This window comes from Cucumis melo, chromosome 8, assembly GCF_025177605.1.
Source record: "Cucumis melo cultivar AY chromosome 8, USDA_Cmelo_AY_1.0, whole genome shotgun sequence".
Classification (NCBI taxonomy): Eukaryota; Viridiplantae; Streptophyta; class Magnoliopsida; order Cucurbitales; family Cucurbitaceae; genus Cucumis; species Cucumis melo.
Window position 1 is genome coordinate 30,683,476 of NC_066864.1, and position 12,959 is coordinate 30,696,434.

Genomic DNA, 12,959 nt, shown 5'->3' on the forward strand with positions numbered 1-12,959 from the left:
ACTACCAATAACAACTTAGATACTAATCTTTGAAAAATAGGTATGTCCTTATTTTTATATCCATATCATTATTGAGCAATAGTTATATACTTACTCTTTCCTAACTAAAGGTCAAACGTTTATCAATAAATTTTGAACCGAAGTTGGATACGTGGCTGGTGTTGACCTTGACGAACGTAGTCGAAAATGCCAGAACCGAAACATTAAAGAAACCGCCAGGCATTTCCCTAAATCTCTAAACTATCCTTCTAAATTCTCCAAATTACATCACTTTACCGAAACTAATCTCGTAATGTTGACAAAAACCAGCCCCATTTTAGTCCAAATCTCCCATCATTACCTATTTATTCGTCCACGTCTCTTCCTCTTTGAAAGCTTCCTCCGCCTTCTTTATTACCAACCAGTCGATATATCAATTAAAGTTCAAACTCTGAAGAAGCCACCAAAAACTCGTGTGCATTCAATTGGTAGGACAGTAAAGAAGAAAAGGCTTTGAGTTCGAGTTCTTGGCTTGTTTGTTCTTCCACTTCTTTGATTATCAGAGGATTTTGAGCACATTTGTTGGGTTTTCTTCTTTTGGTGAGTCCATAAATCTTTGAAATTTTCTGGGTATTGGGTAAATTTGTGGCATGTTTGTTTAACTTTTCATCATTTGGATGTTCAAGAATCGAAATTGAATTCTGGGTTTTGTTGTATCTACTCGCATGCATGGATTTTTTAGTCTATAAATGGCTGTTGTGAGTTTATGTTCTTGAAATGAGGTAATCCTCTGTTTTAGTTAGTGTTTGATTTATCTTGGGGATGTCTTGCAGATAAGTTAAAGAAATGGGAATTGGATTAGAGGAACTTGGGAGTTGAAATTTGGAGTAACTTACGAGGGGTTTTGATTGATTGAAAGAAAGTGTGCTGTTCTTGACTTCTTCTTGGTGTTTCTGGGAATTTGGTTTGAGTTTCTTGGAGTTGGGCATGATGAATGTAGTGGGAAGAGTTGGCAATTTAATCTCTCAAGGTGTTTTAGCCATTGCTGTGCCTTTCCATCCATTTGGAGGAGCTATTGATGTAATTGTTGTTCAGCAACGAGATGGATCTTTTCGGAGTACACCGTGGCATGTTCAATTCGGTAAGTTTCAGGGCGTGCTCAAGGGTGCGGAGAAGGTTCGTATAACTGTTAATGGTGTCGAGGCTGATTTTCATATGTATCTTGATAGTTCGGGCGAGGCCTATTTTAGAAGTGAAGTTGATTCGAGTGAAGGAAGCGATGGTATTATGAACAATTCAATTTTAGATGATCAGACAAATGGTGATTGCAAGAATAATGGGAACCAGGATGTTCTTGACTCTCAAATACAAGAACATAGTAGGGGCGATATCAATGTGGAAATGCAAAATGAATCGCGTACATTGTACTCTGAAAGGGCAGAATCTGATGGCGAGCGGAGATTTTGTTTCCCAGATGAGCAGCCTCCATTGGAAGATTTGGTTGAGATTTTAGATGACAGGTTAAATGGAGATATGGATATAAAAATTGTAAAATCTTACGATCAGAAGTCGGAAGTCTTAGGGAGTGTGGATGGTCATGTGTCAACTTATTTCTCAGCCTCAGAAAAGTTTACAAAGAAAGTGCAACTAACTCCACTTCAAAATCAATATGCTATCAGTGATCGGATGGATTTTAGTGAAGGTAATGAGAAGTTCAATTATGGGGAAGATTCTCGGCCTTGTAATTGTAATAATCTAAATGCATCCAAAAGTGATGTTGATTTGTATAACATTTGCAGTGCCAACAATGATACTGAAGCTTTCGAGTACCAGCTGGAAGTTTGTGAAGGAGATGAGGAACATATTTTTCATTCACAAAACCATGTGAATATTACTTCTGGAGGCGACATGGATCGGGTTTCTAATTCCTGTATGGAATTACCAGAATGTGGTCAATTAGATTCAGAAAATGCCACATCTTCATCGGTGGCTGATATTTCAGAAGTCAAAGGCATTGAAAATCCTCCGAGAGTCGACGAAACTGTAGAAGCGCATGGTGTTAGATTCGTCAACATTGAGTCATCCCAACTAAGTGGTTGTGATGCCTTGAGCTCCTGTTCGTCTCCTGATTTACCTATTACAGGCATCCCAACTGGGAAGATGACAAACTCGAAACATATGGATCAAACTGACCCTTCAGTTTATTTTGACAGTGATAACACCCAAGTGAAGAATGATCAGATTGAGGCAATTGATCAAGAAGATGGAGGATTGGAAAGATCCATCCTTGATGATGAATATGAATGTGAGCTTCCAAAATTTTGTTCGTCGGAGGGAAGGATAGATTGTCTACAAACCACGAGTAAGCTTCTTTTTCTGGCTTAGTAATTCATCAGCTGATTCATTCATATAGAGTATTTGTATAATCCATTTTTATGCCAATAACAAACAGAGTTTGAAATTTCACTTTGTGGAAGTAAACTTTATTCGGATATGGGATTGAGTGCTGCTGCTGAAGCATTTGAAGCTCATCGTGTATCTGCTCAGGAATTTGGAAGCTCTGCCACATCAATTATAAAAAATGAAAATCTAGTAATTCGATTCCGAGGGCGGTACTGGCATTGGGATAAAGTGGCTCCAGTATTGCTGGGAATGGCAACATTTGGAATGAATTTACCTTTGGATCCTAATGATTCGATTCCCGTGGAACAAGATGACTCAACTAGGTCTGAAAATGAGGAAGCTGAGAATATCTCCACTCCATCTGGAAATAGATGGAGACTGTGGTCTACCCCATTCCAGAGGGTTAAAAAAATTCAGCTCAATGGCGATGACACATCTAACGAGGAGGTGTTTCTTGACACAGAATCTGAGTTCCATAGTCCAACCCTAACGTCCCAACTTGATATCGATACTCCTCGCAAACGAATTTTGAGGACATATATTCCTACTACCGAGCAGATAGCCTCTTTGAAATTAAAAGAAGGTCAAAATAGGATCAAATTCACCTTTCCTACAAAGGTTCTTGGAGTGCAAAAGGTTTTTCATTGTCTAGTACATATTCTTTTTAGTCTATGTATATATCTTTGACTTGTGAAGCTCCCTATACTTGCTCTAAACCGGGATGTGTTTTCAGGTTGATGCTCATATTTACTTGTGGAAGTGGAATGCACGGATTGTAATTTCAGATGTCGATGGGACAATAACCAAGTAAGGCCAAATTTTATGGCTAATGAGCAAATCCCTCTATAACTTGCTTAGTGTAAATCAACTTATCATAATTTGTAACTTTTTTTCAGGATTGCTTATTCTCATTTATAACTTCAAATGTTTAGAATTCTTGTCTTCAACTGTGTTGTGACTAATTGGATAATGAATATAACTCGGTGCTTTTGCATGCATTTTTCTCAGGTCTGATGTCTTAGGCCAATTCATGCCATTGGTTGGAATGGATTGGACACAATCTGGGGTTGCTAAACTTTTCTCGGCTATTAAGGTGTATATTCACACTTAATAATTCAAACTACCCAAGTGTTAGTTATTCACTGTGATATATGTTTTACTACAGAGTAATGGATATCAACTACTATTTTTGAGTGCTCGTGCAATCGTTCAGGCGTATTTAACTCGAAGTTTTTTGCTCAACCTAAAACAGGTATTGTATCTGTATTGATTGAAACGCCACTAAGAATCTTTCTGATGAGTCTCTAGCTTTCTGAGAGTAAAATGGACAATGGGAATGTTTAGTTGGCCTAAACGAAGATTTATATGTATATTTTAGGACACGAGACTTTTCATTAAGAAAATGAAGAGAGCTAATGCCCCAATAGACTAAAATACAAAGATCAAAATAGAAAAATGAGATAGAGAAACGATAAAAGAAAACAAATGACAACCATAGAAGAAAAAAACTGAAAAGAAACATTAACAAAGCCAAACAAAACAAAATCAAGATAAATAAAAACATCCCAACTTTGAGAAATATCTTGCACTGAAAATTGTCAAATAGCTTCTAAAGTGAACAACCAAGATTTATAATTCAAATTGCTTTTCTCATGGTTCTCTAGTTTTCCTATCTTCATTTGCAGTCTTTCTGATGAACTAATGAATTGATCTACCATTTTAGGATGGAGAAGCTTTACCTGATGGCCCAGTCGTCATTTCTCCCGATGGACTATTTCCTTCGTTATATCGTGAAGGTAAAATATTTCTCATTAGTGCAAGCGGCCATGTCTCTAGATGGACTGTTTCCCACATGTTGTTTCGAACATAGAATAACATTTACATTCTTGGTTTGACATTGGAACGTGGATGTAGCCACACAGGGGTACCCCCACTCCTAATAATCATTATCATTCCTGATGTTTCTACCTTGACATTTTTTTGTTAGTTTAATAATAATCATTATCATTCGGCTTTCTGTCAATATTCCTGTTGCACTTACTTTGTTTCTTTTTCGATGATGAACAGTTATTAGAAGAACCCCTCATGAATTTAAGATTGCCTGTTTAGAGGTAAATGAAAAGGATGAAAAATGTTGCAACTTTGAATTTACGTTCAAACGGTTTTTTTGTATACTAGTTCTTAAACTTCCCATTTTTCTGCAGGAGATTAGAAGACTTTTCCCTTCTGATCATAACCCGTTCTACGCTGGCTTCGGTAACCGAGATACCGACGAGCTAAGTTACTTGAAGATGGGGATCCCTAAAGGCAAAATATTTATTATCAATCCTAAGGTATATATTGACCTGGTTTCAGTCTATGATTTAAAACCAACTCTGTTACTTCCATTTTCATCCTCAAAATTTGTACCTTCTTTGCAGGGAGAGGTGATGAACAGCCATAGCAACAACCCGAAATCATACAAGTCCTTGCTTGCACTCGTCAACGAAATTTTTCCGCCAGTGTCGTCTGTCGAACAGGTATGATAAGCATATGTTTGGATGCATCTTTAATTGTGACAAAATACCTTTATGAAAATATAGTTGCGTGGTTGCTACTTTGGTAAAAGGATAAAATTTCCTTGGGCGCAAATATGGAGGTTTTGTTTTGATAATCATTTCGGCTTTTGCTTGACAATTATTTGTTTTTTAGTTTTAGTTCTTAAAAATTAGACCTATTAACACCCCTATCTAGTTTTCTTGTTATCTCTTTTCTATCAATGTTTTCAAAAACTAAGCTAAATTTTGGAAACTAAAAAAAAAAACTTTTCAAAAATGTAGTTTTTGTTTTCTACATTTGGTTAAGAATTAAACTCCGGTATGAATTTCATTATTAAGAATTGAGAAGAAATATATTAATTTTGATTGAAAAGATCAAATGGTTGGGCCTTCGATTATGTCTTGAGTCTTCCCTTATGAAAAGTGTGTTTGTTTTTATCTCCAGAATTTCTTTACCACAAATTTATGTTTCTTGAGTGTGTTATGTAGAAATAGATTTTATGTTTCTTATGGAATTGTTAGTGTTCTTATCCAAAATTCAGAAACAAATCCGAATTAATTTATTATATAAAATTACCTACTTTTAAAGTTGTGCCATTCATTTTTCGTAGGCTTCAAAATGTTTGAAAAACATATGTAAAGCAGCTAGAAAACAATTAAGTTGTGTTTATAAGTTACTAAAAACGAAATGGTGGTTATCAAAACAAGTCTACTTAATCTCGATACATACCATGTCTCTATTAAAATTCGCTTTCCAAACACTTTCTTTCAGAAAATTTATCACTAGTTTCTCTCTTGCAGGAAGATTTCAACGAGTGGAACTATTGGAAAATGCCTTTACCCGAGGTTGCTTAGCAGCACCAGCTACAGTAGTTAGGCAAATTTGAGATAACAAATTTTTCTTTTAACCATTAGGTAGGGATTTTCGTACAGACGGTCTGTTCTGGGAGGCACAAATGGAATCTCCAAAGTCTTTTTACATTTATCACGTCATTGTTAGGGTGAATTTATCAAAACAACCAACAAATACCCCTTTAGGCCTCTCCATTCTTCTCTATTCACTTTTAACCATCTTCCTTCTTCCATCTTTTCCTCATTAAGAACCAGACCTCTTCACCTTGAAGGATCCCACTATTTGGGTTGTTGGAGATTTAGGCATCACCATGAAGCACCGAAGTCTATTGCAATTGTGGGTCAAGTGGATAGAAAAGTGCACACACATGCTGTTTGTGGGCCTTTGTCGATGGTCTCCGGGAAATTGTTGGACAAGAAGATGAAGATCTGAGAAGCAAGATGAGATTCGAGTGTGAGATGGAGATTGAAAGCTAGATGAAGAACAAGTGAGAATATCTTATGAGTTTACCGACAGCCAGATATTGTAGAATTAGGCATGTTGTTCGAATGTGCATTTTAGAGTCTAAACACTCACATGTATATAAAAAAAGAAAGAAGCAGTGAAAAGGTAAGAGGAGGAAGCATTGATCTTAAATTGTTATTTCTCCAAGGAGATCAAGGAGGAGGGCGCCAACAAAAAGTGAAAAGAAATTGGGCCTCTTAGAATAAATCAATCTTACAGAATTTCCATGAGAGAACTTTGTTAAGCTTGTTATTGTATAAGTTTGTATCTTTGCACAAAAAATGTTAATAGAACATTTGGGTAACTTTAAGATTAATACACCAAAAATCACATAAATGTATACATCTTAGTCCATTTTGTTTTTGTATGAAATCTACTTAGTAAACATTTACAAACCTAACTTTTTTTTTTTATAATTATAATAGAAATTTTATGAATAATAATTAAGTATATATCAACATTTTTTAAAAATTATAAATATAATAAAATCTAGTAAATCTTATGGTATGTCAGTCAACTTATTTGTAGATTTTGATAGGTTTTGCTGTGTATTTATAATTAATTTTTTTAATGTTGTGTTATATATTTTAATATTTTGAATCTAAAGGTTATATTTGTAACCATTTTTTTTAATCCTACTCTAAGTTTACTAGTGATTTTTCTTTCATTTTGTTGAGGATATATTTTCTCACTTTAGTGTCAAATCAATGGAACTACGATAAAATGTAAAGTGTATGTTTAGGAGTGATTTTTAGATCGTAAATAATTGTTTATTTCTAGATATGATTTAATCACCCAAAGTTAATATAACATTTTCATGTATAGTTTTAGATAATTTTTCATATCGTTAAAATTAGTTTTGAATGATTAAAAGATAATTTTAACTAGTATAAAAACATTTAGAAACATAAAATTGTCAAACAGTTAACAAATATGTAAATTTACCAAATCATTATAGACATCATAATTTTCGTAATTTCAAATACTAAAGGTTTGATTAATTTAAATGAAAAGTGACGAATCTTTTTTAATACAACATTTGGGAGGAGGGAAATTCGAATCACCAACCTCGTAGTTATAATATTAATACATTCGAATAGGCTAAGTTCTCGTTGACTTTCAACTTTTGTTATAATTGGCAACTATTACCGTCCCTTTTCATTTCACAAAGATATATAGATTTGAATCTCTAATCATCATAATAATTTTGTTCTTAATTTCATTTTCCTTTCTCTCTCTTCTCTTCCATTTCAAAATTTATAATAAAATTCACCAAAAAGAATCGTTTTCGATTATAACAAAAGTTGAAAGTATTTACAAAACATGAAACACTTGATCAAATTCTAACTAGTTCATTTAATTTTCTTTTCTTACTAGTAATCTTGAGAAAATTGTGAAAAATTGAACATTTGATAAAATATTCACACTTCATATAAAAATCGAGTATAATATATTTTGTCTTTTAATAGTTTTGTTCTATGAATTTCTCGATAAAAAAAATCATTTAAAAATATCAATAATTAACCTAATATAAGCACTAAAGCACTAAAAGACATAAATTGCCAAATGTAGAAGTCACTAAATTGATTATGACACTATAATAAATAATAATCTTAAGTTAAAAGACAAAATAGAAAAAGGAAACCTAACGTGCTTTATTAAATAGTAGTTAATCTTTTGTTGTAATTTTCATTCTAATTTAATGTTCTTTGTCCATCAAAAGAAAAACCTTCTTCTTTATTATATGTTTTATGTAACAAATATCTAATGCTCTCATTTTAACATTTTGTATTTATTAGTTATCACCTTATTTATGATTGCCCAACCATTAAATTATAATTATCAATAAGGTCAGGTTATATAAAAAAAAAACTATCAATCTTTAACTTTGTGGCTGTATTTGTCTCGGTGATGCTATTTTATTAATTCTCTTACCAAAGGTATGAAAGATTGGATGAAAATTGTTATAATTGATTGTTTAAAATTATCATTTTTGTGGAAGTAATAATTAGTCAGTGTATTAGTGGTCAATTTATATAATTAATCGTTTCATGATTTTTTAAACACAACTAATATCGATTCGAACTCCTTGTAAATGGAGAGTATTGTTAATTAACTTAAATACTTAAATTTTTTTTTAACAACACATAGCAATTACTAAAATTTCATAATATCAAAATTCAACGTATTTATGAGTTAAAAAATATATTTTGTAATAATATTAAAATTTTGGGAACGATAGTTTGAGTTGTTCGTGTTGTCGATGTTAGAATACATCTAATGATTTGTGTGAAAATTGTCTCTAAACTTTTAACATTTGAAAGATGCCCCTGAACTTTCGAAAACGGTTCAAAAATAGTTGTATTTGATGTCATGATACCTTCTCCCTTGCTGTCAAGTGGAGACAAATTTCTGAACCTTGTGATGTGATCTCTTTGTGGATTAACAACCTAAGAAGGGTTTAACTCTAAATCCTAGCACCAGCTTATTATATTACATTGCTCCATGCAGTTAGAGTGTAGTTCGATGCTACTCCACTCGAAGTAGTCAAGTAACTTCGTCAATGGATTATTAAGATTTCCTTTTGAAGTAGTAATAATCTTTCACTGTAAATCAACGTATACAGACAAAAGCTAGATTCTAATTTAATGGGGGTCAATTGAATTAGCTGCTCACTTTTTGTGTTTGATTCGTGCAGTTTTGTTTTCCTGTTTGTTCCTTGGTACTTGTTGGAGAAGCCAGAAATGCAAGTTACTCAAATTCAGTTCAACTTCTGGATCTTTTTTTCGAATGCACTGTGTGCCTTGGCATTGAACTTCTCTATTTTCTTAGTAATTGGAAGAACTGGAGCCGATACTATTCGAGTTGCTGGTGTTGATCTCAAGGACTGGATACTAATAGCCCTCTCCACTGTTATATTTCCTGAATCTACGATAACAGGGTTGAATATCATTGGCTATGCAATCGGTAATCCTTTCTAGGGGAGAATTTTTCCCATTATGTTCTACTAATTTAATTTGATCTTCAATTTACCAATCCTTTTCTCCAAGCAGTATTGTGTGGCGTCCTCATGTATAAATTACATAAAGGTAAAAGAAGTTCGTGCATCTCAATTGTCTTCTGAAGGCATTACAGACACAATTGCAAAGGTTGGGGCTCTGAATTATTCTTATCTCATGGCAGTTTTAATAATATATCTCAAAGGCACTTTTAATAATTTGAAGTAGTTCCTTCTCCACTCCATGCAATGTTTCATCATAGGCTTTATGTGGTACTAAAAGTGACAATCTGTTTTAGGTGAGAAACAATTAGTTAGAATACAAGTTAGGAGAAATGAGGAGGTAAGACATCAGCCAGTTGAGGAAATTTGATAATGCCTCACATTTTCCCCAACTCTAAGCATCAGCAAGACCCCTAGATTTCTTTCCACTCAAAATTCCCAAATTATAACCACAACTGCTGGCTCCACAAGCTTCTGGTTTTCATTTGAAGGGGTATCCACCAGTTGTTACATGTACAGTCAAGTATATTCAACGTTTAGGACTCAATGGCTTAGCAGTACAACCTATAGAACAGGTCTTATTGAAGTGAGGTGTTATTCCTCTTTTGGTGCCGAGATCAAGGAAATCCCTCTAAACCTTTTATGCCTTGGTAGTTTAAGTGCTGGAATTAACAGATGGCTTTGATTATCCCAGTTTGTATAACTTGGCCAAGTAACAAAGGAAAATGGCTGTGTAAATGTGGATTATTGAAACGAACCAGTTGAATAAATTCTACCTAAAACAAGCGTCTTTCAGAAAGAATCCAACTTTTCTATCCCCGAGAGCTGAGAGTTACGTCTTGATAACTTACAGCTGTGGCCCTGAAAATTTGAAAATGTTCTGTCCTTCTTGAGAACTCATTGAAACCACAATATTTCTCTTGGCTAGTATATAGAGGGCTACTTTCCTCCATTTCCCACAATAATTTTGGCCAGTAGATCTATGGATGCAACCAATAAAACTAAAACTGTTAGACCAGAACGATCTGCAAACTTTTCAATCTGATTCCATTCGCTAAATAAACCTCGAAGTTCTTGTTGAGGTTACGTTGATGATCTCAGGGCCAGGTGTGGGAACAAATGCTGAGTACTGTTAACTTTACTTGCTTTCCTTTTCATCTGCTGTCTAATGACTAATCAGCAGTTTGTTGTCTTGATCAGTCTTCCAATATTTTCCTAACTGGAACTTTGATGCCTCTTACAGGACTGGAAGTTAGAGAAGAAGTCGACGGATATATTCACGTCAAATAGCAATGATGGCAATGTCGACGAAGAGGCACCTTTACTGTCATCAAGGTTGTCACATATTGGTCGCATGCAGGTTGGTAACCACAATCAGTAGTGATATATAAATATGAATATGAATGAATAGGAAAGAAAAAGAAAGATGAGAGAGGAAATATTCAATGGAAGTTGTTTTGTGAGGTTTAGAAGGCAATTATGGATTCATTTGATTTTGTGGCAATGTCTTCTACATGGAATAGAGAATAATGGATTGGGAGTAGGAGCCTTGTCAATGGCATAATAACAATGGTCTTTGATTGAATGTAATATTTTAGGATAATTCTTTTGATCAAGTCATGTAATTGTATTCTTTGGATAAGCCAGAAGCTCCAGGGACGGTAGGTAAAGTTTGCAGTCTTTGATCCATGAATGCTGCTATATAGTGAAATGTTATATATATATATATATATATATATATATATGTATGTATTGTTTTGTATTTTTATTCCTTTAATTTATTCTTTTATGTTCTTAAGAAAGGAGATGGGAGAATGTACTAGAATTTTCAAATCGTTTTTTCACGAGACATGCATTTTTCGATCATTGATTTGTTTAAGGTAGAGGATTTTTTTAGAAATTATATATAGTTTTCGAAATTAGGTTTTGTAAGTGACATTTTTTTCTTACGTTGGTCTCAAGAATTATAATGTTCTAAGTTTCTAAGTGGCTTTAATGGGTAAAGGTGTTAAAAAAATGTCATGATTTTCATACTATTTTTGTAAGATTGTTTGAGGATGTTCACATTGGTTTCATTATTACTAACTATTGATATTTCAGGTTTGGTAACACTGCCTACCTACAAATATCTGTGGCCTTTGTTCAGATGCTTAAGCTTTACATTTTCAATCAATTTTGCTCATTTTTTTTCCATAATGTCCTTTAAAACTAGAAAATAAAATGCATTACATCTACTTCCTAATTATGGAAGTCCAAAAAAATATAGTAATTTTTTTTTTGAAAAACTTCATCTTCGAAAAATAATTATTTTCATATTTTTCGGTTTTAGTTGTTTGTTTTTCATAGTTTTGCTTGGTGTTGTTTTCTTTTTGATGGAGCAATATTGACACACAATTGTTTGCCTATTTCTCATACCATAACATGTTTATACTCATTATTTTCATATTTTTATGCAAATAATTTCCATTGTAGGGGATTCTTGGTACAGTTTAGAAAATATTCTAGTTGAACCTTGTTGTAATTTTCATTAGTTAGACCCTTAAAAGTATATTTTCATTTTTACAATAATAGTAGCATATAGGAAAATAAAAAAAGAAAAAATATAATAACACAGTATATTCTTGCCTCTTGAATTCATCTTTTCTCAAGTAGTACCACATAGGATAGAAAATATAAAAAGATTGCATGCTCTCTTTTCCTCTTCTTGCTTATATAGTATATGCATGATCTTTACTCTTCTTGCTTTGTGATGCATGTCTTCTTCTCTAAATAACATAGAAACCTTCCTTTGAAGACATAAGATTAATAGAGAGAAGATTAAGAAGAGAGAGGAGAGAAAGAAACTTAGAAGAAAGTACTTTAGGGCCAAACAATCCTCAAGAAAATTCATCCTTAGAATTCCACTTTGAGCAAAACTTAGAACAACTCAGAATGGGAAAGGAAGCTAGAGAGAAAACTTTAAGAGAACTCTTTGAGCTTGACATTTACCAAAAACCATCTAGCATTTTAGTTTCACCTACCACCCATCTTTTTTAATTAAAATCCAATATCTTTAGTCATTTGCCCATCTTTAGGGATGTAGTGGGGAGGATCCAAATAAGCATCTCAAAGACTTCTCCATGGTATTGTGACTCGATAAGACCATATAACGATGAAATAACAATTAAATTTGAGAGTTTTTCCACTTTCCCTTATGGATGGTTCAAAACGTTGGCTTTATGGCTCTATTACAACATTTTCCCTCAAGCCTCGTTGGGTAACCATTGTTTATTGTTCTTGTTTTTTAAAATTAAAAATATTTTCGTTTTCTATATCTTTCAATGATTTATTCAAGTCTCGTTGGTTAACCATTTTATTTGCATCTTTCTTAAATATAATAATTAATTTTTTATCCAAATTCTAAATTCAAACACAATTTTTTTAAACCTTTTTTTTTTCGGTTTTCAAGAGTTGGTTTGTTTTTTAAATTATTGGTAGAATGTATATAACAAATGAGTTTTTATAAGCTTAATTTTCAAAATAAAAAACAAAAAACAAAATGACTACCAAACAAACCTCAATTAATAACTTTGTGTTCTATGATTCCTTAATCCATTGATTTTGAATTGAAAATTTAAGTGTTGCCGAGTTGTTTCGGTTGGGAATTAATTCCTAACTATGTGGCTACCATGGATTGAACCCA

The 12,959-nt window shown here is 33.2% G+C and overlaps 1 protein-coding gene and 1 pseudogene across 2 annotated transcripts; both read left to right on the forward strand.

The window, feature by feature from the left end:
* The first annotated feature begins 301 nt into the window (after positions 1-301).
* On the forward strand, positions 302-6,630 carry LOC103489820 (phosphatidate phosphatase PAH1). Of its 2 annotated transcripts, XM_051089266.1 has the most exons (12): positions 329-579; positions 813-1,681; positions 1,779-2,341; positions 2,432-3,018; positions 3,116-3,189; positions 3,391-3,475; positions 3,548-3,634; positions 4,106-4,178; positions 4,450-4,493; positions 4,587-4,715; positions 4,803-4,901; positions 5,721-6,630. In XM_051089266.1, exons 3-12 carry the CDS (start codon positions 1,888-1,890, stop codon positions 5,772-5,774), a joined length of 1,686 nt encoding a protein of 561 aa, XP_050945223.1. In that variant the 5' UTR covers positions 329-579; positions 813-1,681; positions 1,779-1,887; the 3' UTR covers positions 5,775-6,630. The 2 variants fall into 2 exon arrangements, with proteins under 2 accessions (XP_008447352.2, XP_050945223.1); XM_008449130.3 differs by having other exon boundaries at positions 302-579; positions 813-2,341.
* A 1,741-nt stretch (positions 6,631-8,371) lies between these two features.
* LOC103489829 (probable sugar phosphate/phosphate translocator At3g17430) lies at positions 8,372-10,880 on the forward strand (annotated as a pseudogene).
* The last annotated feature ends 2,079 nt before the right edge of the window (positions 10,881-12,959 follow it).

Excerpts from the sequence above, each read along its gene's own strand:
- LOC103489820 (XM_008449130.3), top strand. The coding sequence starts at position 967 with ATGATGAATGTAGTGGGAAGAGTTGGCAATTTAATCTCTCAAGGTGTT. Across the intron at positions 3,190-3,390 it reads GTCGATGGGACAATAACCAA|GTCTGATGTCTTAGGCCAAT; the intron begins GTAAGGCCAAAT and ends CATTTTTCTCAG. Across the intron at positions 3,635-4,105 it reads TTTTGCTCAACCTAAAACAG|GATGGAGAAGCTTTACCTGA; the intron begins GTATTGTATCTG and ends CTACCATTTTAG.